The sequence below is a fragment of the Lycium ferocissimum genome, chromosome 9 (assembly GCF_029784015.1).
Source record: "Lycium ferocissimum isolate CSIRO_LF1 chromosome 9, AGI_CSIRO_Lferr_CH_V1, whole genome shotgun sequence".
Lineage (NCBI taxonomy): Eukaryota > Viridiplantae > Streptophyta > Magnoliopsida > Solanales > Solanaceae > Lycium > Lycium ferocissimum.
The window spans coordinates 11324522-11335824 of record NC_081350.1 but is presented as its reverse complement, the minus strand read 5'-3'; the positions used below and the strand labels follow the sequence as shown (position 1 = coordinate 11335824).

The 11303-nt window shown below is 34.8% G+C and overlaps 1 protein-coding gene across 1 annotated transcript; it reads left to right on the top strand.

Moving 5' to 3' along the window:
• The first annotated feature begins 690 nt into the window (after positions 1–690).
• On the top strand, positions 691–2144 carry LOC132029631 (NDR1/HIN1-like protein 6). The gene has a single exon (XM_059418918.1). It carries the CDS (start codon positions 1001–1003, stop codon positions 1799–1801), a length of 801 nt encoding a protein of 266 aa, XP_059274901.1. The 5' UTR covers positions 691–1000; the 3' UTR covers positions 1802–2144.
• The last annotated feature ends 9159 nt before the right edge of the window (positions 2145–11303 follow it).

The following is an 11303-nucleotide window of genomic DNA, read 5'->3' as shown; positions in this document are numbered from 1 at the left end:
ATCTATTAGAAGTTAAATTACACTAATAACATTTAAAACTTTTAAAACTTTAAATACAATTCACATTTATTCCACCTGTTTCGTTTATCCTGTTATCAAAATGGTTGATTAAGGTTTACACTCCCTAGCCCCACATCCCCCACCTCTAGAGATTAGACAAAGTTGTCAACACATATTTGTGTATATAATATCTAATCAATTGCTCTCTTACCATTTAAATTAAAAAAATGGCCTTTTCAAATTCTTTATGTGTTTTTTTCCATATCTTTTGTAATAAGATCACAAACTACAAAGAATTTGTAAAGGGTTGCAAAATCATTTCTCCCGTGAATTTGGTTGCATTTAAGATTTTCCATCGAATGTAAATACAATTTGACATACTCCCTCCATCTCAAAATGATTGTCTTACTTTCCTTATTAGTTTGTTCCAAAAAGATTGCTACATTTTTATATTTAAAAATAATTTAACTTTATGAGATAATTTACAGCCACACAAATATCTAAGCTTTTTTTGGACCACACATTTTAAAAAATATTCCTCTTTTTTTTAAATTTCATGTCAAGTCAAATTAATACAATCTATTTAAAAAAAAGGGAAGTACATGAAAAAATAACCTAGACAAAACCAAGTGGGCATAGCATAGAGATAAATCTAAAAAAACAAAAAAAGAAAGCAAAACAAGCAATGCAAGCCCCAAGCCAGCCAAGAGATTCCCATTTCTTGGTGAGGTGTAAGTATCCCCTTTTGCCCCCCTTATGGTTTATAGTCTACCCCTTTGAGGACTCTGCACCAAATCAAGAAAAACAAATCCATTGAACACAACAAAAACTGACACTTTGCTTTGCCTTTACTTCACAATTTTTCATTTTCTTCCTCAAACAACCAAAACCAATCTCTTTCCTAAACTCTTTCATATACAGTATCATCTTCTTCTTGTTTTTTCTATTGGAATAAGTAGTGGTTTGGTCTTTACATCTAACCTCAATCTCCCAAGAAACAATGACTGACAGAGTCTACCCTTCAGCCAAGCCTAATGGCACAGCCCCCACTGCCACCGCCGCAAATCCAAACGCGGCCCCAATCAAGAATCAGATGTACAACAACCCAAATCGCATCCCTTACCGACCGACACCAACTGCCTACCACCGACACAACCGCCGTCGTTGCAGCTGCCGACGTTGTTTCTGTATGTGTTGTTTTTGGACCATCCTCAGCATCTGCATCATTCTCCTCCTTGCAGCTATTGCTGGTGCCATTTTCTACGTACTTTACCATCCTCAACGACCTGCATTCTCAATTTCCTCACTCAAGATCTCTAATTTCAACCTCACTACCACCACTGACGACATCACCCACCTCACTGCAAAATTGAACCTCACACTCTCAACCAAAAACCCGAACAAGAAACTGATATACAACTATAACACTATCGCTATAACTGCACTGTCAAATCAAGTTGTTTTAGCAAATGGATCGTTTCCAGGGTTCACTAGCAGTCCGAGTAACATTACTATTATACACTCGACTCTGTCGATGGTGTCTCAAGTGCTTGACGCTGATTCAGTTTCGTCTTTGAAATCAGATCTGAAGAGAAAAGCTGGGTTGCCGATTACACTCTTGATGGATACAATGGTTGTGGTGAAAATGGACAAATTAAAAAGCAAGAGAGTAGGGATCAGAGTAACGTGTGAAGGAATTCATGGACAGGCTCCAAAGGGGAAAGCTCCAGCTGTGGCATCAACAAATAATGCTAAGTGTAAGGTTGATCTGAGAATCAAGATCTTGAAATGGACCTTCTAATTTTAGCTTAATTTGGTTTTATTTTTCCTTTTTGAGTTAAGTATAATTATAATTTCTTTTGGGGTTCAAATTGGTTCCTCTGTTTTTATTTTTTATTTTTATTTTTATATATTGGGTTTTTTTGGGATTTGTTTGTAAACTGAAGAAAGAGACTAGGAAGATTGCCAAATTTAATTGAGAAAGATGAGGTTTTTTTTCCTAGAATTGTGAAGAAATTGAGGGGCTGGTATTATAAGGTTTTTCTTTTCTTTTTTTCTCCTCATAGTTATGTGTTTAAGTTAATTAGTCAGGCTTAAATTCATTGAATTGAAGATCTCAATCACAAATTAGCAATTTCTTGGCACTCTCTTTTGTGTTATTCACATTACAAAAATCACCTTGCTCTGTTTTAACTGTAGCTTGACTATTCTGTATCTTCTGCTGCTTCTTTTTTTTTTTTACTCATGTAAAAGACTCAATTTTCTCGAATTTATTTCTTAGTTAACATGTAAACTAAGTAGAAATTGAGCAAAGATGTGGAAGAAGTACCAGAAATTAATGGTACGTTAGCCATGGAAAAGAAACTGAAAGACATGTTTTCTGATGAGTGGGGGTGGGGTGGCGTGGGGTCTCCATCGGATCGCACTGGGAAATTCAGGATTTTGGGGAATATAGTAATATGAAGTTGACATGGAGTCATTAAGAAGAGTTTAATGAGTATAATTATTATTGCTTGTAAGATTTGAAAAATGAACATGGGGATGGTACAGTAGTCAGCTGCTGATGTGCTAAATTCAATGCCCATGTTAAAATGATACAACATGCCACTGTTCAACTGTGCACGCAATTAGTCAAAATGCTCCCTCTGTTCATTTTTACTTATTGACTATGGACTTTGCATGTCATTTAAAAAATAATAAATGAAGTACATAATTTACCATGATATTCATATTAATTGGTGTATAGTCTTGAAAAATTATTTGGATTGAGTAATTAATGTTAAGGGTAAAATAAAAAAAATAATTTTTTTTTCTTGATATGCGAAAGTGGGTAAATAAAAGTGAAAATCTATTTTTGAAATAGTGAACAAGTAAAAGTGTTACTCCTTCCGGTCTAAAATAATTGAGATTTTATCTACTAAAAGTTGATTCAAAATAATTGATGTTTCACAAAATTAAAAAAGTATTTAGTTCTCTTTTTCCTAATTGCCCTTGACACATTTTTATATCCTCATAATAATTAAGTCAATTTAAACAAAAATAATCATAATTAAGGGTATTATAGTCAAAATCCCTCTTAATTTTTAGGAGTTAATCCATTCTTTAATTCATGTGCGTAAACTTAAAACCTCAATTACTTTGAACGGGAGAGAGTAGTACCATTTCCAGGTACGAAATCATTATGTGATCGGATGATGGAGACTCTTTGCACCGATATTTAGAGATTCCAGGTTTCTGTTTTGTGACTGAACAACCTTGAGAAAAGGCGTTTTACTACCTTTTTAGTAGACTTATTCAACACGCTTAACCTTTTTTACCAGACTTGTTCAAATATCAAATGTACTCAATAATTAACTTGAAAAAAGGTATTGTAATTGTTGTATAATACAAGTTTTGAATATTGTACATTTTTTTTTTTTGCACAGTTTTCATTTTTGAATACAAATTTATTGAAAAATTACTTTATCTATCAAGGGGACTTGACAAAATGGTACAACTCCTACATATCGTTGGCATCTTTTTAACCTAGAAGGTGTTAGCAAATTGTAGTCCTAAAAATTTTGGCACAGCTTAACCAACTAAGCAAAGAGGTGGCTAAATAATAGGGATGAATATTTTTTTTATCCTTTATTTAAGGTAACTAAGCAAAGAGGTGGCTAAATAATATGGATGAATATTTTCTTATCCCTTATTTAGTGTAACTAAACAAAGAGGTGGCTATTTAATAAGGATGAATATTTTTTTGTCTCTTATTTAATGTAACTAAACAAAGAGCTCCCTATATATAGGGATAAATATTTTTTATCTCTTATATGTAACTAAACAAAGAGGTCCCTATATATAGGGATGAATATTTTTATCCCTTATTTAATGTAACTAAACAAAGAGGTGGCTATATAATAGAGATGAATATTTTTTAGATGTATACAAATGATCAAACATACAGTTTTTATACACATAATACATATATATACAAATGATCAATAAACAGTTTTATACACATTATGTGTGTACAAATTAAATTGTATATTTAAAATACAACACACATAATAAATTTTAAGCAAACACCATGTATCTAACAAAATAAAAATTAATATTCATGTATTGTATACATATAACTTGTAACTTATGGAATATTTGTACACTAGCCTATGTACATATTAGATGTATACAAACGATCAACGAACATTTTTTATACACATTATGTGTATACAAATTATAGAATATGTGTACACTAGCTTATGTATACAAATCAACATGTGTATAGCTCGTCCCGCATTTATCACTAACCTATGTATACAGAAGTAGTTCATGTATACAAATCAGTGACAAATTATACTTTTTAGGCATTGTTTATCAAATATGTATACACATGTATTCATGAATCTGATGTATACATCATATGATACCAACTTCTATCATGTATTTATAAATTTGATGTATACATCATATATATACCAACTGCTATACTTATAATCCAAAAGTCATAAGTTAGAAATTCTAACTTATGACTTATTTTTGTTATTTTGGCTTAAAAATAAGTGTTTAAAAGCACTTTTTCATTTTACCCAAACACTATAAAAGTACTGAAAAGGTATGTTGACTTAAAGGAACCTAAAATAAGCCAATCTAAATAGGCTCTAAATCTAGACCCAACTGGCAACTACTTGTGAATAACTTAAAAGGTCATTCAACTATAGTAAATTCACTATCAAAGTCACTTATGTTTCTTTCATATCAATAAAGTCACTCAAGTTAGAGTAGTATATCAACAAAGTCATTATAACCAAAAAGCTAAAAGAATAATTACCTAAACTTTCCCTCAAGTTTGATTTTATTTAACTTACCTCCTTTATGGCTATGCTTACCTCTCTAATATTATTTTTTTTTGTAATAAATTTCTAACTTAATTATTATAAAGTTATAATCTAACTAAATTGTCATTTATGATATATTCTTTTGTTTAATTAGTTTTGTAAACATTTTCTGAAGAAAAAAATTAATATATATATATATAATTTTTTTTGATATATCTTAGATTTTAGAAATCATTTCACAATTTTGTTTTTTAATTTCAGTTTTAAAGTTATAAGAAATGATGACAATAATCCTTCTTTTTCTCAGACTTGAACATTAACCATTAAAAGTTCAATTAAAATAGAAACCAAACTCATCAAAGTTTAAAACGGGCTTAAATTTGATTTATATTTTTTGCTACCGTAATAATTTCGGATAGTTTTAATGCTCAATATATATAACAATTGTGCGTAATTAGCTGGCGAAATTAATCAGGCAAAGCTAGTAAATAATTATAAACTGCTGGAACGATAATCCTGAGCTATTGAACTCGTAATCTGAGCAATTCTAATGCATGAGTTGTTTGACTTTCCTGAGCAATGAATTCAGCAGATATATTAGCCAATATTGAGCAGCTAAAAATAAGTTAATGGGTCATACACCATGGAAAGTATTTATTGCAATTATTATTAAAAGTGTGATTTTTTTTTCCAGATATGAATACTTCTACTTTCGAGATTATAACTTGTGCAAAAATTTTAGAAGCTTGAGAAAATGCACGTGTTCTTAATTTCTAACATTTTACTTAATAAAAAGAATTATGGCTTGATACAATTGTAATGTTATAGTTTGATTTTAAAACCCAAAAATAAGAAAGATTATTTTATTTAGAAGTTTCTTATAATGTAAAGAAATTGTATATGCTCATACAAACGTGTAGCACAAATAATATTTGGGAAGAGGTTTTCGTTATAAAACTTACATCTACGAAAAAAATTAAGCATGAAGGGTAGTTTTAGAATATAATTAAAAAGTTTCATTTAAATCGAATTCATATCTTTAAGAGCCGTCAGGTTTTTAGTCATGAATGAGTTTTGTCTAGTGGCAACCTCCACCAACAAGGGCAATTTCCCCTCCTTCTCTAAAACTTTTCTATGAGACGTGTAGATCAACTTCGCCACAATTCTGCACCTAGGGTGTTCGGTATAGAGGAAAAAAGTTTTCAATTTTCTCATGTTCGGTCGACTAAAATTTTTGGAAAATATTTTTTTAAGGAAACAAATTTCTTAGAAAATGAGAAAAATGACTTCCCTAATGAAAGTAGGAAAAACAAGTCCCACAAATGACACTCCATATTAAATGTGTCCTCCCCGCCCTCGAACTAACCCTCTTTTCCCACCACCACCCTTGAACGCACCTCATCTTCACCTCACCCCTATCCCCCAACCCACCTCTACCCCCCCCCCCCCACCACCACTATCACATTACCCACTCCACCCTTCACCCCCTCCACCTCCAATTTTTTTTATTTCATATATTCATTTTATTTTTATAAAAAGTGTGAATTTTTATCTAACCTCACCTCTGCCCCCTCAACCACCCCCTCCCTCGTCCTCCCGAATTTTCTATTTCATATATTTTATATATTTTTATTTTACTTTTATAAAAAATTTATAAAAAATGAGAAACTTTTTCTTACCCCCCCCCCCCCCCCTCAAACCACCCACCGCCACCGATGTGAAGGTGGGGTGAGGCGGGGCTGGGTAGTGGTGATGTGAGGGTTGGGGGTGGTGGATGGATGGTTGGTGGCGGTTGGGCTTGGTTGAGTGCGTGTGGGGTTGTGGTGTTGGGGGTGGTTGGTTTTTGGTTGATTGGGATGTGGTGAGTGGTGGGTGCATAGGTATTTTCCGAAAAAAAATTTCCAAGTGGTGGGCATGGGCGAATCTATGTATAAAATAATAGGTCACGTGAACCCATGGTCATCCGACTAAACTCGATATATTATGTATATAATCTTTAAAATATATCTAATATTAATCGAAGGAACACATGGTTAAATTGGACTGCGTGAAGCACTGTTAAGTGCTAGGTATAATCCCTTAAGGTTGTGGGATCGAACCCTACTAAATGCACTTTTGCGTTTTTTTTTTAAAGAATTTTTTTTTTAGGTGAACTCATCCTCTTGAAATCCTGTATCTGCCTCTCGGTGGGGTGGGGTTTGGTTGAGTGGTGGGGTGGTGTTAAGGTTGGGATGTAGTGAGTATTTCCGAAAAATGTTTTCTATTAACCAATCGAACATGAGAAAATAAGTAACAAATTCACCTATTTTTCAAGAACACATTTTTCAGGAAAACATTTTCCATGACAATTTTCATTGAAAACATATTTCTCCATAAACACACCCAAAGGAAGAAAAATGAAGATATTTGCAGCATAAGTTGTTGCCTCCACCATAAAATTTCTCTGCTTTGGGTTTTCTTGTTCTTTAGACAGAGACACATTCAGAGAAAAAATCTTTATACATACTTTGAACAGCATGATAGATAGAAAACTTAAATGTCTTTATGGAAATTAAGAATATATATCTCCCGTAAAGTTTAAATGTCTTCAAAATTTCTAATTTTTGGGTGTACGATGAATTTATAAAATTTTTGGGTGTACGATGAATTTATAAACAAAACATACAATATACTGGACTCGATTAACTCCCTTCAACTATAGAAGTCAGTCCAACACCTTTACTTTTGACAGAAGTCCTTTAGTGCTGCTTTATTAATGAAATTACTTTACTTATCAACAAATTACAGCTGAAATTTTGGAGGTTGTAACTGGAAGACCACCTAGGTAGCCATTGAAGCTTCGGAACTTCAATTACGGGGTTTCGAAATAGTGTTTTATTTGAATTAGGTGTTTCTCTAAAAGATTGAGTATGTTCTAGAAAGCTTAAATCTTAAATTTGAGGGTGTTTGGAGGGATTTTAAGGTATGATATGTTTGAGCTTAAAGGTGCTAACAAACTAATATAGCAATTTGTATCAACACCGTATAATGATGTATAATTGTGAATATGAATGTATAAATACCTATTATACACTATTATGCATGTTTGTATAAGTTGATATATTGTTTACAATAAGTATAGTGGTGGACATAAGATGGTTTCTAGTGCAAACGTTGTATAATTGGTATTTATACATAGTTTAACAATATTGTATAATTATGTATAATTGTGTACAAGTACGTATATTTATGTATAATGTTGTATAATTATATATTTTTCAGTTTATAAGGGTGTATATACATTGTCTTTCTTCTCTTCTTCTTTTTCTTATTTTATATTCTACTTAAAAGGACTAAAGAAGGTCATCAAGATGATGGCTTTAATTTAATTGATCACGGAAAAGATCATGCATGTGCTCGAAGGATTCTATAATTCTTTTACCAAATTTTAACTTTTTTTCTTCTATTTTGTTCAGAGGCGGATCCAGGATTTTAAGGATCCAGGATTTTAAGGTTGTGGGTTCCTAGTAAAATGAACTAATATGCAAATTCGGATAAAAAGACTCCAAGGGGGATTGATCCTACGACAAGAACATGAGCGCTGAATCAAGCTAAGGTTCCTTCATTGCCGTTAAGCCAACAACTTCCTTTAGTAATGGGTTCCCAACTAGCAATTTGTTATATAATTAACAGACTCCCAATATAAATACAGGGTTTGGGTTATTGGATGTGGGTTCCCGGGAACCCACTGGATCCACCCCTGATTTTGTTGAATTGTTTTAGCAATTGCACATAAAAGTTCACACTTTTAATTTAAAATTTGACTAACCCAACTGATTCACCACTTAAACCATACTAAAAGATGAAATATTTCATTGTGAAATCATGTTTCTAGATCTTTTGCCATAAGGAAAAGAAAAAGAAATCATATGCCATAGTTTTAAGAACATCTTAATTTAGTAATCTTGTAAAACCAGAGTTAGCATTTTCAGAATAGCAAAGAAAATTTAATTCAGAAAACAAACACAAATCAAATGGTATTGATTTTTTCTCTCCTTTTGATTTATCTCAAATTTCTAATGAATAGAAAAATAAATGAAAATCCCCTAAAACCAAAACTCATCCCCCACCCCACCCCCATCGAAGTGCACCACAGAATGCCTAGTATTCACATAGTAATACAGCTACGGGAGTGATGGGTACTTCATGGTAAGTGATGAATGGTTGATTTTCGTTAAAATTATAACTGGGCCACCTAATTGCAATGTATATGTGTGGGTGGGGCGTATATGATACCTAGGCTCCGGCAGGGGGAAATGTAAGAAAAAATACCAACTTGACCCTTAGCTCGAGTATCATTATAACGACCCGATCAGTCGTTATAGTCCTTTCGGCACTTTTGAACCTTTCCCGAGCTTCGTTAGCTCACTTTTGACCCGAGAGGACCGTTGACACGCTTCCCAAGATGTTCGGGATTGATTTTGGTGACTTTTGAGAAAAATTGGCTTAAAGCAAAAAAGAATTGACTCAAAGTTGACTTTTTGGGTAAACGGACCTTTTTCGAAAATCCGTCGATTCTGAGAGGTCCGGATGGTCATTTGGAACTTGTGTGCATATCTGGTTCAATGACCGAGTGTCTCCCCTTGGGGTGCTCCTGTGTTGTTTGTGAAGAAGAAAGATGGATCCATGCAGATGTGCATTGATTATCTCCAGCTGAACAAGGTTACTATTCAAAACAAGGGTCCTATGCCTCGTATTGATGATTTATTTGACCAGCTTCAGGGTACTTCAGTGTTTTCGAAGATTGGTTGCATTCAGGCTACCACCAGTTGAGGATCAGGCTGACGATATTCCGAAGACAGCCTTTCGGACGAGATATGGTCGTTATGAGTTTCTGGTGATGTCGTTTGGGCATACCAATGCCCCGGCTGCGTTCATAACTTTGATGAATAGCATCTTTAGACCATTCCTTGATTCCTTTGTGATTGTGTTTATTGATGATAACTTGGTGTATTCCAAGAGTAGAGAGGAGCATAAGAGCCATCTTCGCACTGTAGTTGGGTTGTTGAAGAAAAATAGCTTGTTTGCTAAGTTTTCGAAGTGCGAGTTTTGGTTGGAGTCTGTGGAATTCTTGGGCCATGTGGTGTCTAAGGATGGGATTATGGTTGATCCACAGAAGATTAAGGCTGTGAGGGATTGGGCGAGGCCCACTATTGTGATCGAGATCCGTAGTTTTGTGGGTTTGGCTAGCTACTACCGCCGCTTTGTGAAAGTTTTTTCTTCTATTGCTTCGTCTTTGACCAGATTGACTCAAAATGATGTTCCCTTCCAGTGGTCCGAGATTGTGAGGAGAGCTTTCAAAAGCTCAAAACTCTTTTGACTTCAGTCGCGATTCTAGCATTACCCGTGCAAGGTAAGGATTTCGCGGTCTATTGTGATCCATCCCGTATAGGTTTAGGTACTGTGTTGATGCAGGAGAGTAGAGTGATAGCCTATGCTTCCCGCCAGTTGAAGATCCATGAGAAGAATTACCCTACCCATGATTTCGAGTTGTTGGCCGTGGTCTTTGCTTTGAAGATTTGGAGGCATTAATTGTATGGTGTCCATTGTGAGATTTTCACTGATTACCGTAGCCTTCAACATGTGTTTACCCAGAGAGATCTTAATTCCTGGGCGGCAAATACGGACGGAGCTCCTGAAGGACTATGACATCTCTATTTTATATCAGCCAGGGAAAGTCAATGTTGTTGCTGATGCCTTGAGTCGCAAAGCAGTGAGTATGGGAAGTTTAGCTCGATTGATTGTTTCCGAGCGCCCGTTAGCCATGGAGGTTCAGACTCTGGCCAACAGTTTCGTTCATCTTGATATTTCAGCCCCAGGAAGAGTTTTGGCTTGTGTTGAGGCGAGGTCTTCCTTATTAGATCAGATCAGGACTCATCAGTTTGAGGATGCTCAGTTGAGCAAGATTCGAAATAGGGTACTGAGGGGTGAGGCCAAGGAGGCCATGATTGATTCTGAGGGCAATTTGAGGATTGAGGGGCGTGTGTGCGTTCCTCGTGTTGGTGATTTGATTCAGTTGATTTTGACTGAAGCTCATAACTCTTGATATTCCATTCATCCTGGAGGGACTAAGATGTATCGTGATTTGAGGCAGCACTATTGGTGGAGTCGGATGAAGAGAGATATAGCCGATTTCGTGGCTAAGTATGGTAATTGTCAGCAAGTTAAGTATGAGCACCAGCGGCCCGATGGTGTACTTTAGAGGATGCCCATTCCCGCGTGGAAGTGGGAGAGGATCGCCATGGATTTTGTTGTGGGTCTCTCAAAGACCTTGGGTAAGTTTGACTCGATTTGGGTGATAGTTGATCGGTTGACTAAGTCCGCTCATTTCATTCCTGTTCAGATTTCCTATACCGCGGAGAAGTTAGCCAAGTAGTACATTCGAGATATTATGAGATTGCATGGGGTTCCTATTTCTATCGTATTTGATCGGGGTACTTTTTTCAC